This window comes from Marmota monax, unplaced genomic scaffold, assembly GCF_021218885.2.
Source record: "Marmota monax isolate L192 unplaced genomic scaffold, Marmota_monax_Labrador192_F-V1.1 WCK01_AAM20220418_F8-fsc00106, whole genome shotgun sequence".
In the NCBI taxonomy this organism is placed as follows: domain Eukaryota; kingdom Metazoa; phylum Chordata; class Mammalia; order Rodentia; family Sciuridae; genus Marmota; species Marmota monax.
The window spans coordinates 4,939,182-4,959,406 of record NW_026695218.1 but is presented as its reverse complement, the minus strand read 5'-3'; the positions used below and the strand labels follow the sequence as shown (position 1 = coordinate 4,959,406).

Below are 20,225 nucleotides of genomic sequence, written 5' to 3'. Positions count from 1 at the left end.
CACAGACCACAGCGGAGCCAGCGTCATCTTGTAATGGCGACCATAATCTGCAGAAACGGCAGAAGCGGCTCACCACAGTTCCCCCTTTTCTGTTTTCTTAAAACAATACAGGCGAGAGTATAGGTCCTATCCCACTGTGCAGAAGTGGCTGCATAGTATGACTCAGTCCTAAGGAGGCGCCTTCCCCAGATCTGAAGCCATATCAGCCGACGCCTTTTTTCGTGGGGCGGGGCGTGAACGCATCTAACCCGCATGCAATAGGACATGCTCTCCTTGAGGTCCACGTCAAGGATCACTCAAGTGCAGTGCCTTGCCTCGCATCCTGTATCGTGACGATGGTGGACGAAGGGGGATAGCTGAGGCTGAACTGTGGCTGTTTATAATGACAAACAAGTTGACAGCACCCTGAAAGAAAGGCACGAACTTCAAGGCGATAGAAAAGCACTAGTGTGGAAACCCATCTGCGTGCAATGGCAGTAAGACCGGCAGAGTGCAAGGGCTTTCCAACACTAAGAGAATAACAAGGAAAGTCATGCCGATCCCAGTGCAATGTTATAATAACTTGGGGTGTAACGACCATGACAAAGGTTTACTGCTTAAGATGCGCAAGCCAGACTTGAGGCGAGTTGCCATTTTCTAAAGCTGCAAGAGCTTGTATGATCATAGCCTTATCGTGAGCACTGCGGGCCTTAAGGCGACAGAGAAACCACAAACAGAGGAACATACCGAAGCAACACATTGCACCAAAAATGCCTACCCCCACCCACTCTTTGAAGAAGGAAAAAGCAGAAGATATCCAATCGGTGAACTGACCCAAAGTCACGGGATCGACACGGGTACTGTTCAAAACAGCAATCTGAGTTAGTTGAGACTGGATCAAGTTTTCTGCTTCCATGGACCAGGTTCCGGATAGATACTCCCCGATGATGCAGGAGGCATTTCTGGAATCATAAAATCTGACAGAGGTTATACATAAATGTGCACGTTGATCAATACAACCCAAACGTACTAGATCAGACAATTCCTCAACTTGAGCTTGAAGTAGATCTATCCTTTGATTAGCAGCCAGAATCCCAGATAAAATGTGTTGATTAATTCTACTTTGAGATTCAAGTATGGTGGATGTTTGTTGAATAACCTGATTAATAGTGGCAGCAGTTTGTACCTGGCTGGCCATGGCTACTCCAGCTATAACTGCTGCAGCAGCAGATACCGCCACAGCTGTCACTATGGCTGCCGTAATTCCAAAATCTCTACGGGCTCTAATCAGTTCAACAATAGGAAAAGACTCTGTATCTGCAGTAACCGGGATCGAGACAAAAGTTGGAATTTTCATAACCACTGCCATAGGCCAGGATCCATTCCAACACTCAGAGAAGTAACAGGTAATATTAGAGCAATTAAGCATCCCCTGTGATGTAACATTAGCCAAAAGAAACAGGAACGGAGATTGGAGACAGACTGCTGCGGAGGGTAATGTAGCATTAAACAATTGTGAATTATTTGCAGAAATTTTAAGTCTCCTACCTCGCTCCGAGTCTTGGGTACTGCCAGAAACATTAAACAGCCAACTTTGGACTCCTAATATTTCCCTGGGGAAACACAAGCGCGGACTAGACTAGCCCAATCTGAGGGAGTCATGCAAAATCTAGTAAGTCCCTCCACCTGAGTGAGAGTGAAAGCGGCATCTATGCCATAAGTGCGGACAGATTCTGCCAAGGTTTTAATTATCTTAAAGTCTAAAGGCTCATGATATCTTCCCCTGTTATTGTCCTGAAATACAGGGTATGCAAGTCCCATATCTGTATTAACTGTCCTCCAAACTTGTGCATGAAAAGATCTCCCGGAACCTTGGCTCCCCCCACATACGGAGGTGGGGCAATCGGCACCATATCTTCTTCTAGATATTCTACCTCCTCCTCCTCAGAGTTTTGTTGACCGATGTTAACTCCCTTCCCCTTCTTACAGTAGGCCTGCGTGCCCTGTGTCTCCTTTTTCTTCTTTTTCATTTTTATCTTATGTAGTTGTTGTAACAATATATCAAGGTCCTCAGAACTCTCTGAGTCGCTTGTGTTCTCAGGCGTTTTTAATTCGGTCAAGTCTGGGTAGAGCCTTCTCCTATTTTTATCTTCAGGCTCTTTTGCCTTCTCACTACTGTTACTTTTAATACTCTCTGCCACTTCACTACATGATCCTTCAGATTTTTCCTCATGCAGCTGCTCAAGAATAGCTTGACCCTCACTCACAGCTTCCTGGCATTTACCATCTGTTATACATCCTCTAACTAACTTCCAAAGTGGTATAATGCCACCCTGCAAGGTACCTTGCTCATGAGCGAAATCTAGATCTTTCCCTAATTTGTCCCAGCTGGGAACCGTAAGACTCCCTGAAAAAGCAAACCAAGGAGCCACTATATCAGCTTCTCTTAAAAACATCTGCAAAGTACTCTGCTTTATCTTAAGTCCTTTTGAATGTAACAACCCATCTAGGGCCAACAAAATTGGGCTTGAAGAAGCAACGCCCATAATGTTTTTAGAGCTATAAAGAAAGTGAAAGTACAAAAGTCCCCGCTCTCTTCCTTTTACAGGGGAGCGTTCCATTCTATGAATTCCCCGCTCTCTTCCTTTTACAGGGGAGCGTCCCTGTCGTCACAACAACAAAAGAAGCACAAAAAACAAAAGCGAAAGTAGGAGCGAAAGTACACAGTGCAGCTGCAATAAAATGTAAGGCTCTCTCTTTCATTACAGAGGAGCTGCCCCGCTTTGATCGCGGATCCCACTTACCTGGGACTAACCCCGCTTTGATCGCGGATCCCACTTACCTGGGACTAACCGGTGCACCACCCCTGACTGTTGAAAGTTCTGGTTCCCGGGTCTCGGCACCACTTGTCGCTACCCCTTGCCCGCAAGGAAGACGCAACTCAGGAATCTTCTTTCAGCAGTTTATTCAGGCCCTTGATATTTCTTCTTCTCCCTCTCTGATGCCCCTCCCAGCCTTAATAAAGCATCCCAAGCCCCAATGCAAAGCTGCCGCGTGGAGCTTTCTCACAGGGTGGTGAAAAATCATGTGCCAACTTTCCCAGATAAGGAGTTGTTTGTCACAGACCACAGCGGAGCCAGCGTCATCTTGTAATGGCGACCATAATCTGCAGAAACGGCAGAAGCGGCTCACCACACACATGTAGCAGTCACAGCTGAGTAAAACATGGTTGCTCCCTTTGGACAGGTCATATTCTTTCCTGTCCCCAGTCAACTGTTTCAGTCACTTACATACCTCCCTGCACCCTGTTGACTTTCAAGATTATGATCCTTTATGTCATGATAAAGTCTAGACTCTAATAAAAGCCCTATTCCACCTATTCCCAGGTCAGCTTTCCAGCATCTTCTGTATTCCAATATTCTAGTTACTTTGACTTGATGGAAAATGGTCACAATATACCCTACGTGTTCCTATCTCTCAGTCCATATGCTGTTTCACTGTCTGGCCAATGCCTTTAATTAAGGATGTAAAAAAGAGTCACAGTGGAGAGAGAACATGCTGCAGGAAAGCTACAGAGTTTCTCACCTGACAAAGCATTAGAAAGACAACCCTGCATTAGGAAGCCACAGAAATGATCACCCACCTGTGCCAAACCTGTGCTTAGTCTGAATCTGTTATTGAATTTGATTTAGAATAAACTTCTCCATTAGGAAAACAAGTGAAGGGCCCTGTAGTCCTGCCTGGTGGCCCTCATAGGTTTTCACACCACAGCAATGAGAACACCTGGTGTCATGTTGCTCATTACCACAATGGGTCATGGCAACACTTAGCTGACCGCTCTGGCAAAGGAAAGCAGAGAAGGGGCGAGGTTGGCGAAAGTTCATCCTAGGGAAAGATCAACTGTATTGTAAAGCTTTTTTCACTTCAAAGAAGTAAATTATTTTCTTCTTCCAGGTAGAATGTAAAAACTAGTTTTCTTCATCCTAGGGTGGGCAGCAGTTCAGTGTCTGTCCAGTAGAGGGAGTTCTCCTACCTGCTTACAAAGAAAACACTCAATACATAGGAATGCCTAGATTTAGAGAAAAGAATAAGAGCTTGAAAAATGGTTTGAAAATCATGCCAACTAGGGGTGTTAGTGTCTTGAGGCCCACCTAAGATAACAGAAAAGTAGAACATCACCCAACAAGGAAGCTCCTAGAGATCCATCCAAAGTTCACTTTGGACCCAACTGCCTGGGTCACAGAAAGACAGTAACATAGCCAGCCCAGTCTGGGGCAGAATGGCTACAGAAGGACCCAGGATCTCATAAGCAGTCCAAACTAGTGAGACATAGATTTCTACCTACAGGAATGGTAATGGTCAATCACATTATTTTGCTGTAGGATATATCCTGTGCAAACACACACACACACACAGACACACACACAACCCAAAACGATTTATAGTGATAATGTCTTACCAGAACCTGGGTTTCTGAACAGGCACGACCTACAGAACACCACATCCAGTTTAAAGGAGGGACCCAAGTAAATACAGGCTCTTTCTACTCCAACCATAAGATTTCTTTAACACAGTTTCCGGATGAATTAAGCTAACCTCAATGTGTCCCAAGCTAAGGTTTAGAATAAAAGTAGGCTAGTGTTTTCCTAGTCCTTTCCTCCAAAGGGTTTAAGCCCTCATTTCAGCCTTCTAGGTCTTGCTTCTCTGATGCCAAATACAAGTGAGCCATAAAGGAGGATGTTCAAGGAAATCATGCCCCAGAATAGCAAAGAGATCAATGCACCCACAAAGGTGGAACAGAGCTTGTCTACACTGCCGGGGCTACAGACACAGTGCTTGAGGCTTACTGGGCTTTTCAAGGGCTTATGAAGACAAAATAAAAAACTGGATAGGAGGGGATGGGGTTGTAGCTCAGTGGTTGAGTGCTTGCCAAGCATATGTGAGGCACTGGGTTCAATCCTCAGCACCACATAAAAATTCAAAACAAACAGATAAAAAAACCTGTGTAGGCTCCCAATGGCTTAGGAGGCTGAGGCAGGAGGATCATGAGTTCAAAGCCAGCCTCAGCAACTAAGCAAGGACCTAAGCAACACAGCAACACAGGTGTGCCTGGCTCCATCTCCTTGAAATCTGAAGGGGTGAAGACATAAGAACCAGGAGGGAGAAGCCTGAGCGCCACCTAGGGCCGGAAAGTCTACTTTCACTCCTAGAATAATGAGACATTTTGGTAAACTAAATTAACTGGCCTTATGGTTCTTAATCTAGAAGTAAAACACAATTATCCAGGGTAGTTATTAAAAATAAAAATTTTCAGTCTGTACCACCAGAGAGTTGTGATTCAGTCACAGGTTTCGGTGAGGAATCTTTTATTTTAAAAGCTTACCATTCATTGATTCAAGATGTCTTCAAAATGTGACTGGCATACTAGGAAAGTATTAAGTTTTTGTTCTAAAGTTTGAGAAGAAAACAATAGAATTGCTTTTTGCATTATTTTTCCTCAAAAAGAAAGAGCAAAACAGACCAAAACAAGATTATTGGGCTAGGAGGTGTATGTATGTATTCAGTGGCAGAGCGCTTACCTAGCATGCATGAGGTCCTGAGTTTGATTCTTAGAGGGAAGGAGGAGGAAGAGAAATCAGTTTGTCCTATGAACTGATACCAGCTCTCTCCCTTGATCTGTGTGTCAGAGGTGATGGATCACGAGCAATCCTTTAAGTTTCCTGAAAAAAAAGAAAAAGTGGAAATCCTACAATGTGGAGGACCTGATGGAGGCACTTTTGCTTCTGTGTTTATTTTCAGCATGTTGAATAAAGAAGGGGCCACTACCACTAGGAACAGGGGTGCATGCCTGCAATTCCAGCAGCTTGGGAGTCTGAGGCAGGAGAATCACAAGTTCAAGGTCAGCTCTAATTTAACAAGTCTGTAAGCAACTTAGTGAGATCTTTTCTCGAAATTAAAAATTAAAAGGGTTTGGGATGTAGTACAGTGGTAAAGCACCCCTGGGTTCAATCCATGGTATTAAAAAAAAATAAAAGGAAAGAAAAGACCAGTACCAAGAACAACTAAGACAATTTTGAAAAAAAAAAGGAAACTTATTTACCATATTTCAAAGCTCATTGTAAAGCTATCTAATTAAGACTGTGATAATGATGCAAGAATAGACAAATAGGTTAATGGAATAAAAATAAAAGTATAAGCAGCACATAAGGGACACACATGAACCTGGAGAGTGCTACAAAGAAGCCTGGACATTTAATAAATGATCCTGTGACAATCCTAGGGAAAAGTTAAAATTATATCTTTATCTCATTTCATCAACCAGTTCTAAGATGAGTAAAGTATGAAGAACAAAATTTTACAACTTTTAGAAGTAAATATAGAGTAATATCTTCTTGGTTTCAGAGTAGGGTAGGATTTCTTCATTATGACCCAAGAAAGCAGGAACCCTAGGGGAAAGACTGATAAATCTGGCTCCTCCAAAATAAAAAACTTACATTCAACAAGAGATACCATGAACAAAATTAAAATTCAGACCACAGACTGGGAGATTTACAAAGCACATAGCCAACAAAAGATTGTATCCAAAATTTGTAAATAACTACCACAAATCAGTCAGAACAAAACAAATCAATGGGGGGAAAGGGCAAAGAATATGAATGTGTGAAACACAAGATGGCTAATAAATATGTAAAAAGAGGCTCAACTCACTAGTAAACAGGGAAATGCAATTTAAAATAACAATGTGTTATTTCATATACCAGAGTGAGAAGATTAAAATAGCTGATAAAATTAAGTGTTGGCAGGAAACAGGGGAACTAGGGAAAACTTTCTTTTGTGAATGTTGAAAATGTAAACTACAGTCATTTTAGAGAAAGTATAGTAACATTTGGTAAAATTGAAGAGGCAAACACACAACAACCCTGAATTCAATTTATTTTTCTTCCTTTTTTCTTATTTTTTAATTTGTTTTAATTAGTTATACATGACAATAGAATGCATTTATGCACTTTGATATATCATTCATAGATGGGATATAATTTCTCATCTTTCCAAGTGTACATGTTACAGAATCATATTGGTCATGCAGTCACATATATACATACAGTAATAATGTCTGTTTCATTCTACTATCTTTACTATCCCTACATTCCCTCCCCTCCCCTCCCATGACTTCCCTTTACCTAATCTGAGGTAACCCTATCCTTCTCTAGTGCCCCCTGCCTTATTGTGAATTAGCATCGCATATTAGAGAAAACATTCAGCCTTTGGTTTTGTGGGATTGGCTTATTTTGCTTAGCATGATATCCTCCAACTCCATCCATTTACTGGTGAATGCCATAATTTCACTCTTCCTTAAAGATGAGTAATATTCCATTGAGTTTATACACATTTTCTTTATCCATTCATCTATTGAGGGACACCTAGATTGGTTCCATAGTCTAGTTATAGTGAATTGAGCTGCTATAAACATTGATGTGGCTGTGTCCCTGTAGTATGCTGTTTTAAAGTTCTTTGGGTATAGACTGACGAGTGGGTTAGCTGGGTCAAATGGTGGTTCCATTCCAAGTTTTCTGAGGAATGTTGATAGTGCTTTCTATAGTGGTTTAACCAATTTGCAGTCCCATTAGAAATATATGAGTGTACCTTTTTCCCCACATCCTCGCCAACATTTTTTGTTGCTATATTCTTGATGATTGCCATTCTGACAGTAGTGAGATGAAATCTTAGTGTAGTTTTGATTTGCATTTCTCTAGTTGCTAGAGATGTTGAACACTTTTTCATATATTTGTTGATTTATTGTATTTATTCTTCTGTGAAGTCTCTGTTATGTTCCTTAGCCCATTTATTGATTGGCTTATTTTTTTTTTGGTGTTGAGTTTTTTGAGTTCTTTATATATCCTAGAGATTAATGCTTTATTGGAGGTGCATGTGTTAAAGATTTTCTCCAAATCTGTAGGTGCTCTCCTCGTGGTATTGATTGTTTCCTTTGCTGAGAAGAAGTTTTTTAATTTGAATCCATCGCATATATTGATTCTTTGTTTTTATTTCTTGTGCTTTAGAAGTCTTGTTAAGGAAGTCAGATCCTAGGCCAACATGGTGAAGATTAGGGTCTATTTTTTCTTCTATAGGCAGGGTCTCTGTTCTCGTGCCTAAGTCTTTGATCCACTTTGAGTTGATTTTTGTGCAGGGTGAGAGATAGAGGCTTAATTTTATTTTGCTACATATGGATTTCCAGTTTTGCCAGCACCATTTGTTCAATAGGCTATCTTTTTTCCAGTGAATGTTTTTGACACTTTTGTCTAGTGTGACATAACCATAATTATGTGGGTTTGTCTCTGTGTCCTCTATTCTGTACCATTGGTCTATAAGTCTATGTTGGTGCCAATACCATGCCATTTTTGTTACTATAGCTCTGTAGTATAGTTTAAGTTCTGGTATTGTGATGCCTCCTGCTTCACTTTTCTTGCTAAGGATTACTTTAGTTATCTGGGTCTCTTATTTTTCCAAATACATTTTATGATTGCTTTTTCTATTTCTAGGAAGAATGTCATTGGGATTTAAATAGGAATTGCATTAAATCTGTATAATACTTTTAGTAATATGGCCATTTTGACAATATTAATTCTGCCTAGGCAGAAAATAGGAGATCTTTTCATCTTCTGAGGTTTTCTCCAATTTATTTCTTTAGTGTTCTGTAGTTTTCATTGTAGAGGTCTTTCACCTCTTTTGTTAGATTGATTCCCAGGGTTTTTTTTAGGCTATTATGAATGGGGTAGTTTTCCTAATTTCTCTTTCAGTGGATTCATCGCTGATATATAGGAATGCATTTGATTTATGGGTGTTGATTTTATATCCTGCTACTTTGATAAATTCATTTATTAGTTCTAGAAGTTTTCTGGTGGAATTTTTTGGATCTTCTATGTATAGAAGCATGTCATCAGCAAATAGTGATAGTTTGAGTTCTTCTTTACCTATTTGTATCCCTTTAATTTCTTTCATCTGTCTAATCACTCTGGCTAAAGTTTCAAGGATGATGTTGAATAGAAGTAGTGAAAGAGGACATCCTTATCTTGTTCCGATTTTTATAGAGAATGCTTTCAATTTTTCTCCATTTAAAATGATGCCAGCCTTGAGTTTAGCATATATAGCTTTTACAATGTTGAGGTGTGTTCCTACTATTCCTAGTTTTTCTAGTGTTTTGAACATGAAGGCATGCTGTATTTTGTCAAATGCTTTGTCTGCATCTATTGAGATGATCATATGATTCTTGTTTTTAAGTCTATTAGTATGGTGAATTAGGTTTATTGATTTTCCATATGTTGGAAAATCTGCATCCCTGGGATGAACCCCACTTGGTCATGGTGCACTATCTTTTTAATATGTTTTTGTATGTGATCTGACAGAATTTTATTGAGAATTTTTGCATCTATGTTCATCATAGATATTGGCCTGAAGTTTTCTTTTCTTGATGTGTCTTTGTCTGATTTTGGTATCAGGGTGACATTATCCTCATATAATGAGCTTGGAAGGGTTCCCTCCTTTTCTGTTTCATGGAATACTTTGAGGAGTATTGGTGTTAATTCTTCTTTGAGAGTCTTGTAGAACTTGGCTGAGAATCCATCTGGTCCTGGGCTTTTCTTTCTTAAAGATAAAATTATTGATTTTAATATTTAATTCTATAGTTTCCTTATTTAGTTTTTGTTTAGAAGATCGGTCCAGTAGTGAGAGAGGTGTGTTAAAGTCACCCAGTATTATTGCATTGTGGTTTATTTGACTCTTGAAATTGAGAAGGGTTTGTTTGATGTACATAAGATGCTCCATTGTTTGGGACATAAATATTTATAGTTGTTACATCCTGCTTATATATACTTTCCTTAAGAAGTATGAAATGTCCTTCTTTGTCTCTTCTGATTAACTTTGGTTTGAAATCTACTTTATCTGAGATGAGAATGGAAAATCCCTGCTTCTTTACAAGGTTCATATGAGTCATAAGTTTTTCCCATCCTTTCACCCTCAGCCTATGAATGTCTTTGCCCATGAAGTGAATCTCTTGAAGACAGCATATTGTTGGGTCCTGTTTTTTAATCCAATCTGCCTGCCAACCTATGTCTTTTGATTAATGAGTTTAGGCCATTAACATTCAAGGTTATTATTTGCTGATAGTAGGCCCGCCCTGGCCCCTGGGGACTCAACCCCCAGTTCTTTGTTATGCATGTCAATGTGGCCAGCTCACAAGGCCATGACGCGGGCTTGCAGTTCCCTGTTTATCTGCCTGGAGCATACGTGTCTCTCGGGAACATCTTGACCTGTTCGAGCCTCCTGATACGGTAACCCAAGGACGCAGTTATTACTCTCCCCTCCTCACTTTTGAGTAATTTCCCGCAGCTGTTAAAAAGATATATAAGGGGAACAAATTTGGCAATAAAGCGCACACACGCTCCCTCCTGGATGAAGAACCTTGGTGTCCTGTGTATTTTTAACCCCACCATCCCTCGCTGGACTAGGCTCCGTTAGCCGGACGCGGCATCTGGAGGCTCCCACCGAGATCCGGAAAGTAGGGGTAAGCGGACGGGGCTCACCTTCTAAAGGTAGAAGGGGGAGGATTGGTTTAAAGGTAATTTAAAGAGACAGGGTACGTACCATGGGTAACTCAACAGCTAAGGTTCGTCTGGCCAACGAACTAAAAGAGCTGTTAAATACACAAGGAACAGGAATAAAAATTAAGACTGCAACCGAATTCGTTGAAGTTATCGCCCAGGCTTGTCCTTGGTTTCTGACAGGAGGCTTTCTCAATAACAATGATTGGGATTTGGTTTGGCAACAGCTTCGCAGGGCTGTGTTGTCTGGAGGGGATTTTTTGTTGTGGAAAAGTGAAAATCAAGAGAGGTGTCGCGAGCTAGCCCAAGTCAATCAGGACGCCGGCTTCCCACAACGTAACCTCAAAATGTTAACAGGCTCAGGACAATATGCTGTCATAAATCAGCAAATTAATTATGATCCTGGGGGTCTATGCTCAGATAGCCTCAGCTGCGGTCCATGCCTGGAAAGCCTTGCCCGTTTCTAAGACTGAAGCAAAAATTTCCAAGATCTCTCAAGGGCCCTCTGAACTTTATTCGGACTTTATAGCCCGCCTAATGCAGGTGGCTGGAAAAATATTCCCTAATCTGGAACAGGCTATGCCACTTATTAGACAACTGGCATATGAAAACGCTAACACTTACTGCCAAAATGCTATTAAGTCCTCCCGGGCCAAAAGTATAGATGACATGATTCGAGCATGCAAAGATATAGATGGGCCTCATATTACTGGTCAGGTTTTGGCTGCTGCCCTTAAGACTGGAATGCAAAAATCTGATAACAGGGGAACCCGCTCTAAGGGGTGTTTTAAGTGTGGGAAAGAGGGACATATAAGGGGAAACTGCCCGGAAAGGAGCGAGGGTGCTGGCAGAGGGATGCTTGGAATTTGTCCTCTATGTCATAAAGGAAATCATTGGAGTAGTGAGTGCAGGTCAAAATTTGACATCCAGGGTAACCCAATACCGTCGGGAAACGGGAGCAGGGGCCAGCCCCGGGCCCCGGAAGCCAAAGTGTATGGGGCAGTGCAGGGACGAAACAGTGCCCCGGGGAGTGGGCGTCTCTGCCGCCTCCCCCCCCCACCAACCCCTTTCTATCTGGGAACTCCCCAGGGGAACACCGGGAAGTGCAGGATTGGACCTCAGTTCCACCTCCCGAGCAGTACTGACTCCGCAGATGGGTCCCCAGACCCTGCCGACTGGAGCCTTTGGCCTTTTGCCGGAGGGAATTGTGGGACTGATACTGGGAAGAGGCAGCACTCTGCATAAAGGGCTCAGAATTCTTACAGGTGTGGTTGATGGTGATTACCACGGGGAGTTAAAAATTGTTGCCGAGGCTACCCAAGGGATCGTTATTATTCCTCCCGGGGAACGCATAGCACAATTATTGCTGCTGTCGGCGGCGTCTCTACCCAGCCGCGCCCTACAGGCAGCCCGGGGTAATGGCAGTTTTGGTTCCACCAGCTCCCCTCAAACCTTTTGGGTAGCACACTTGGACTCCCGACCACAGTTAACCATTAAAATACAGGATAAAATCTTCAAGGGGATATTAGATTCAGGAGCTGATGTCTCTGTTATCTCTAAGAAACAATGGCCATCTGCTTGGCCTCTCCAAGATCCCTCAGCTGTATTACAGGGGATTGGGCAGACGAGACCAGAAAAAAAGTGCCTCCTTTCTAAAATGGAGAGATGAGGAAGGACACAGTGGTTATTTTCAGCCTTATGTAGTGGCTGGACTCCCCACAAACCTTTGGGGAAGGGACCTACTTCAACAAATGGGAGCTATCCTCACCACTCAGACCCTAAAAGGAAGTAATAAATTTGTTAATGACATGATGTTAGATATGGGATGGCTTCCAGGAAAAGGACTGGGGAAAAGACATGAGGGAAGGGCAACGCCTGTGGACCCTACAGAAGAAATTACCAGAAGTGGAGGAGATCGGAGGGGGCTAGGAAATTTATCCTAGGGGCCACTGAAATGCGGCCACGTCCTCTATCTATTACTTGGTTATCAGATGACCCTGTGTGGATAGAACAGTGGCCCCTAGCTAAGGACAAATTGCAGGCCGCGACCCTTCTGGTTCAGGAACAGCTTAGGGTGGGGCATATAGTGCCTTCCACTTCCCCCTGGAACACTCCTATTTTTGTCATAAGAAAGGGGTCTGGAAAATGGAGGCTTCTCCAAGACCTGCAGGCTATTAATAATACCATGCAGCCCATGGGACCTTTACAGCCAGGACTACCCTTCCCCACGGCTATCCCTAAAGATTGGCATCTTATTATTTTGGACCTAAAAGATTGCTTCTTTTCTATTCCCCTGGCCCCCCAGGATTGTAAACGTTTTGCTTTCTCTTTACCTTCAATAAATTTTAGGGAACCCTATCAGAGGTTTGAATGGACCGTCTTACCTCAAGGAATGGCCAATAGCCCTACTATGTGTCAGTACTTTATAGCAAAAATTCTGCAACCCTTTAGGCAACAATTCCCAAACTTTTACCTCGTCCATTATATGGATGATATATTGTTGGCAGGCCCTGATAGGAAAGCACTTTTCTGGTCTTATGAAGTCCTCCAGTCCCTGTTAAAGGGGGCCGGACTGATTATAGCCCCAGAGAAGGTGCAGATTCAGTATCCTTATAACTACCTAGGATATACTATTAACAAGGTAGGGATCACTCCCCAGAGGCCTCAATTTCAGGTGAACCAGCTCAAAACCCTGCACCAATGGCAGACATTTCTGGGGGAAATCCAATGGCTGCGGCCTTCCCTCCATGTCCCTACTGGTGAACTTAAACCCCTGTATGACCTTTTGAGAGGAGACCCCTCACCCACCTCCCCGCGAAAACCTACTCCAGAAGCCTTGAAGGTGCTTAGATTGATAGAGACAGCCTTACAAGAGATGCAGGTGATGCAGGTGGACTACTCCCAGTCCTTGTTATTCATTGTTCTGCCATCAAAACTCACCCCGACTGGAGTCTTTTGGCAGACTGGTCCTATTTATTGGGTTCACTTACCTGCATCCCCCTCCCGGGTCTTGATACCTTTCCATGATCTGGTAATAAAATTAGTTTGGAAAGCAAAATATCTAGGAGATGCCTTGTTTGGGAAAACCTTTGATGTTCTCATATTACCATATAATCAAGACATTCTTTCTAAATTAAGACAGGAACATGATCTCTGGTGTCTTTTCTTCTGTAGTTTCATGGGACAGGTTGACAATCACTACCCTAAAAGCAGGCTCCTTGAAAGTCTAAAGACATGTCCAATAATTTTCCCAAAGATCCTAAAAAAGGATCCTCTCCCGGGGGCACAAACCGTCTTCACTGACGGGGCCAAAAATGGGTTTGCTGTCGTTTCAGATGGGACCCAAGTCATCCGCAAGAGAGTGGCCGATGTTCGGCCCAAAAAGCGGAGGTTGCAGCCTTAATATTGGCCTTACAGACCTATAGCTCGGTGCCCCTTAATGTTTTCACAGACAGTCTCTATATCGCCAGGCTCGCCTCCGTGATTGAGACGGCACCTTATATTGGAAAACAATCCACTATCATGGATCAACTACAAACAGTGCAGCTTCTTATATGGGCTAGGGCAGACCCCCTCTTCATAGGTCACATTAGAAGTCATTCCGGACTTCCAGGTCCTCTGGCAGCGGGCAACGCCATGGCAGACGCTGCCACACATGCCACTAATTTTACATATGCAATAACTGAGTATGATAAGGCCCTACAACTTCATAATAAATTTCACCTAAACGCACAAACTTTGCGCTTCCGCTCAGGATGTTCCCGGGATCAAGCTTTAAAAATTGTCTCCCTATGTCCTACTTGTGCACCTTTTATCCATTCCCCTTCTCTGGGAGTCAACCCAAGGGGCCTTCAGCCAAACGACATCTGGCAAACTGATGTAACTCATATTCCTAGTTTTGGAAAGCTGTCTTTTGTGCATGTCAGTATAGACACGTTCTCTGGTTTTATCTCCGCTAATTTACATTCAGGAGAGAAGGCTAAGGACATGATACAGCACTATGTTAAAACCTTTTCCTTTATGGGAACCCCTCGATGTATAAAAACAGATAATGGCCCAGCTTATATTAGTCAAACCTTCCAAAAATTTTGCTCACAGTGGGATATTATACACAAAACAGGAATCCCATATAACCCCCAAGGACAGGCCATTGTTGAACGGGCCCATCAACATCTTAAAACCTATTTGCAAAAAACAAAAGAGGGGGAGATATACCAGAATTGTCAGGGACCACAAGCACTCCTAAGCATAACTCTATTCACTTTAAATTTTTTGCTCACTGACGCCGAAGGCCGTACAGCGGCGCAGCGTCACTTTTCCCCTCCCACCATACAAAAAGCACAGATAAGATGGAAGGATCTGGCTACAGGGAAGTGGCAACCCCCTGCTCCACTCTTGGCTAGAGTGAGAGGAGCTGTATGTGTCTTCCCTCCAGGGACGGAAAAACCCATTTGGATCCCGGAGTGCTGCACCAGACCGGTGAATGAAAATTCAAGACAAAATGAAGTTCCCAAGATGGCTGATCCTGCCGCTGTTGTTCTCACCCCTTCAAGTGAGTGCCGAGACACACCTCATGAGCTGGACCCCACTTGTGGCATTCCTTCTGGACAGGTTTGTTGAAGGAGGGCTTGACCCCCCACCTGGGAATATTCATGAATATCTTTTTGGAGCCCCTTGTGAGTGTAAGGGAGGGCCCCGGCACTCGGCCCCCTCTGGTTATACCCAGAGCGTTGATTGTGGAACTAAAGTAGCCTACATGGCTGCTGAACTCAATCAAAACATCGGAGGATTTGAGCAACCAAAATGGGTATGTGTCAATAAGCCCGGACTTAATGTCCCCAGTTCTACCGAGACTCTTGGAAGCTGTTCCGCCACTTGTCATTACACCCCGGCAATGCACATCTCCTGTTATACATCAGCCTCAATTTGTGTTAATAATCAAGGAAAACAGTATTTTGAGGCCATCCTAACTAACACCCGTGGAGAAGGGGGTACTACTTATAATTTTATTCCTTTTCTTGGTGACCGGGGAGGAGAAGGCATCACGACTCGGTTAACGGAGGCAGGATGTGAGGGCGTCATGGGTAAACCCTCCTGCTGGCCCATGCAGGCCCCCATAGGAGTCTCTGATGGAGGGGGACCCACTGATGCTATCAAACACCTTCAGGTGATTAAGCTTTTAAAGCCGGAGATCCCTAAGCCTACATACCACCCCTTGATATTGCCCAAATCCCAGCTTCCTGATTTAGATGCCAATACATTAGTTATCCTAGAAACTACCTTTTCTTTACTTAACAGTTCCAATCCTACCCTTGCTGGTGATTGCTGGCTCTGCATGACGGCAGGTGCAGTCATGCCATTGGCAGTCCCCATTAATTATACCATTGATGATGACAACACATGTCAATCTGGGCTACCCTTTAAGGTGCAGCCTCTAGGTGGTTTTATGTCTTGCCTTCTGGGCATGATGCAAAATAATACCTATGATGTTGATGTTGGAGTCTCTTCCTTTGGGAACTGCTCATTAGTAAAGAATTATTCTTCACCTACTCCGCCCATTTGTCCCCCTAATGGTACAGTTTTTATGTGTGGTGGAAATTTAGCTTTTCCCAGGCTCCCAGCAAATTGGACTGGCGGTTGCGTTCTGGCATTACTGCTTCATGATATCACGATTATTTCAGGAGATGAACCCCTACCCATTCCTAGCCTAGACACCCTAGTTAGAAGACACAAGAGAGCTGTTCAGGCCTTACCACTCCTTGTTGGCCTTGGAATAACCGCTGCTGTGGGCACAGGCACAGCTGGACTGGGTACGGCTATACATTCTTATCGCCGTCTATCTCAACAGCTTATAGATGATGTGCAGACCCTATCTGGCACCATTAAAGACCTACAAGACCAAATTGACTCTTTGGCAGAAGTGGTCCTCCAAAATTGGCGAGGCCTAGACTTACTGACTGCCAATCAGGGGGGAATCTGTTTAGCCTTAGGAGAAAGGTGCTGCTTCTATTCCAATAAACCGGGCATAGTTTGCACTAAAATCAAGGAGCTTCAAGAAGACCTAGAGAAAAGGAGAAAAGAATTATTCGAGAACCCTCTTTGGACTGGGATGAATGGGTTCCTGCCCTACCTTCTTCCCCTCCTGGGGCCCTTACTGGGTCTTCTTTTGATTGCAACCTTGGGACCTTGTGTTGCAAATAGGATAACTCAATTCATTAAGAACCAGATTAACATTTTAACCTCCAAGCCAATACAGGTTCACTACCAACGCCTGGAGATGGATGACTCCGCCCACGAGGTGTACTTACGACCCATCCGGAGATGAGATGTAACTGGACAGGAGCCAATACCCGAGCCCTCCTATGTATGCCTGCTTTTGCCCAGGTCCCTAATTACCCTGCCGACTTGGTGCCATCATCCCAGACCCTTACATTCAGAAAGCTCCCTGGTCATAGCTATCCCACTGGCAAAGATGATGACTGGGATCTGCAGTTGTGTCCTGCTGGCCATGACATCCTAACTGAAAAGTGTCCGTTTACGTAGGACAAGAGCTGATCTTGTAGTACTCAGTGACGGGCAACTTCCACGCTTGCACTGCAACCTAAGCCAGGGGAATGGGGCCTCCCCAGAGACGGGTAAGCAGTGCAGGGGTGGTGGACGACCTAAGACAGGGGCTACTTGATTCCCATTGACATGCAAAAAACAAAAAAGGGGGACTTGCTGATAGTAGGCCCGCCCTGGCCCCTGGGGACTCAACCCCCAGTTCTTTGTTATGCATGTCAATGTGGCCAGCTCACAAGGCCATGACGCGGGCTTGCAGTTCCCTGTTTATCTGCCTGGAGCATACGTGTCTCTCGGGAACATCTTGACCTGTTCGAGCCTCCTGATACGGTAACCCAAGGACGCAGTTATTACTCTCCCCTCCTCACTTTTGAGTAATTTCCCGCAGCTGTTAAAAAGATATATAAGGGGAACAAATTTGGCAATAAAGCGTGCACACGCTCCCTCCTGGATGAAGAACCTTGGTGTCCTGTGTATTTTTAACCCCGCCGTCCCTCGCCGGACTCGGCTCCGTTAGCCGGACGCGGCAATTATTGAGGTATGATTTCTATTCCTTGACATTTTTATTTATTTCTGGTTTTTGATTTGTTTTAATTCCTCATTTGGTTGAATGACCCTTTAATGTAGATCCTCCCTTTGCTGGTTTTCACTTTTTTTTACTTCATCCTCATAGAATATTTTGTTGAGAATGCTTTGTAGTGTAGGCTTTCTAGTGTGAATTCTTTTAATTTTTGTTTATCATGGAAGGTTTTAATTTCATCTTCAAATCCAAAACTTAATTTTGCTGGATATAAAATTCTTGGTTGGCATATGTTTTCTTTCAGAGCTTGAAATATATTATTCCAGGACCTCCTAAATTTGAGGAATCAGTTGAAATCCGAATTGGTTTCCCCTATACATAATTTGATTTTTTCCTCTCACAGCCTTTAAGATTTTATCTTTATTCTATGTGTTAGTCATTCTCATTGTAATGTGTCTTGGTGTGGGTCTGCTGTAATTTTGCACATTTGGGGTCCTGTAAGCCTCTTGTATTTGGTTTTCCATTCCATTCTTTAGGTTTGGGAATTTTCCTGCCATTATATCATTGAAAAGATTGTGCATTCCTTTGGTTTGTATCTCTGCTCCTTCATTTATTCTGATAATTCTTAAATTTGGTCTTTTCATGATATCCCATAATTCTTGGATGTTCTGTTGATGGGTTCTTACCATCTTCTCTGCATGGTCAATTTTATCTTCAAGATTATATGTTTTTGTCTTCATTGTCTGAGGTTCTATTTTTTAGAACTAGTGGTCTAGTCTGTTGGTGATGCTTTCTATTGAATTTTTAATTTGGTTTACTGATTCCTTCATTTCGAGGATTTCTGCTTGTTTGTTTGTTTTTCCCCCAATTTCTTAACTCTTTCTTGAAGTGGTCTTTCACTTCCTATATTTTTTCTTTGATTTCACTTCTTATACTATCCTTTACTTCACATATCAATTTATGTACAATCTGAACTCCTTCTTGGACATTTCTTCTACTGAGTTATCAGTGGCTTCTGTTGAAGCATCTGGTTTGTTTGGGATGCTTTTTTCCCTTGTTTTTTTTCATGTTGTTAGTGTGTTTTCCCATCTAAAAGTATTAATCTAAGGCAGGATAAATTCTACCCTATAGACCTATAGTGTTCCTGAAGGTTTCCAGTGCTTCACCTTTAATGGTGAGACCAATATCAACAACATCCAGTGTACAGAATATGTAGCCTTAATCTAATAGCTCCCACTAAGGCATCTATTGCTTTCTCATATTAAACCAAAATGATGAGTTCTATAGTACAAACAGAAAATTTGTTAAAATGGTTTACCATTTCAAATGGTGGATGAGAGAACAGAGGCAGTGTAGTATGTGATATTCGTGAAGGAGGAAGAGCAAAGCTAGAAGTAAAAATTCACAGGAAAAGTGAAAGAGGAGATGACAGAGATTGGCTGTTGGTTGGAGAAAAGTTGGAAAGAAAATAGACAAGAAAGAGGAAGAATATGAACAAAGAGAAAAAAATTAAAGACATAAGAATATGACAAAAATGCAAAACACCATTCATATGTCATTGTCCTCCATGCACTGATGCATAAAAAAACATCCTGTTCCAAATATGGTAGGGAGATTAGTGAATCAAAAAATAAAATAAATCTTGCTGGAAAGTTGAACTGTCTCTGTCAGTGTTCAACAGATTTTCAGCCCTGTCTCTGACATCTCTCAGGATCACCAAAGCCAGATCAGCCTTCACAAACCAAGTCTCTATCTCACCAATCTGGGCTTCAGATACCTCACGCTCAGCCATGTTGCAGTCCCAAGATCTCAATGCTGCTCCTATTACAGAGAGACCATGCAAAGGAGCAACCCTAAGATGCAGCAGCAGGGCAAGGGCCACCAGCACTCTCAGTAGGAAGACCCCAGGCTCCTCCAAACCCGCAGGCACCCCCAAATTGGACCTGCAGGTCCCAGCTGGAGTCCCTAGACAAGGCTCTTGTGGTGGTAAACCTACTGGCACCTGGTCTTGGCTGGTGTCCCAAAATGGATTCAGCCATGTGCAACCAAACCTGGCGTCTCACCCAAACTAGTCCTCTAGGCCATGGTAGCAGTGGTAGTAGCAGTGGTTGTTGGCAGCAGGTAGCAAGTCAGCATCAGGGGCAGGGGCAGCTGCAGCTGTGGGGGCAGCATCACCAGGTGATCTCCAGGGGTCATCAGCAGTGTAAGCTTCAGTTACATCCAGGACAGCAGTTGTCTTCTGTGGCAGCAGCACCCAGAAAGAAGACTTCTAGGCGACCTCAGGCTGGCAGCAGCAGAATCAGAGGCAGCAGCAATTGTGCTCGTGGTGCAGGTGGGAGTTGATTGACAGGAGATTTCTGGTTCAGCGGCAGATACCACAGAGGTAGTGTCCAAAGTAGTGTCTGAGATCACTGAGGCAACCGAGGCCATGCCCAGAGATGAGATTTCCAGTTGTGCAGCTGCTGCAGTCTGGCTGGGCACAAAATCACGAGCCACTCACAGCCTTGTAGATTCAAACAGCAATTCTTTATTCCCAAACTCTCACCAGCACTCTACACGCACATTCT

The 20,225-nt window shown here is 43.2% G+C and overlaps 1 protein-coding gene across 1 annotated transcript; it reads right to left on the bottom strand.

Annotated features, from left to right (window-relative positions):
* Nucleotides 1-1,616: 1,616 nt before the first annotated feature.
* On the bottom strand, nucleotides 1,617-3,164 carry LOC131423739 (uncharacterized). Its single transcript, XM_058575107.1, has 2 exons — nucleotides 2,822-3,164; nucleotides 1,617-2,783 (listed from the first exon to the last, which is right to left on the bottom strand). The coding sequence occupies exon 2, from the start codon at nucleotides 2,598-2,600 to the stop codon at nucleotides 1,740-1,742; it is 861 nt and encodes a 286-aa protein (XP_058431090.1). The 5' UTR covers nucleotides 2,601-2,783; nucleotides 2,822-3,164; the 3' UTR covers nucleotides 1,617-1,739.
* Nucleotides 3,165-20,225: the final 17,061 nt, after the last annotated feature.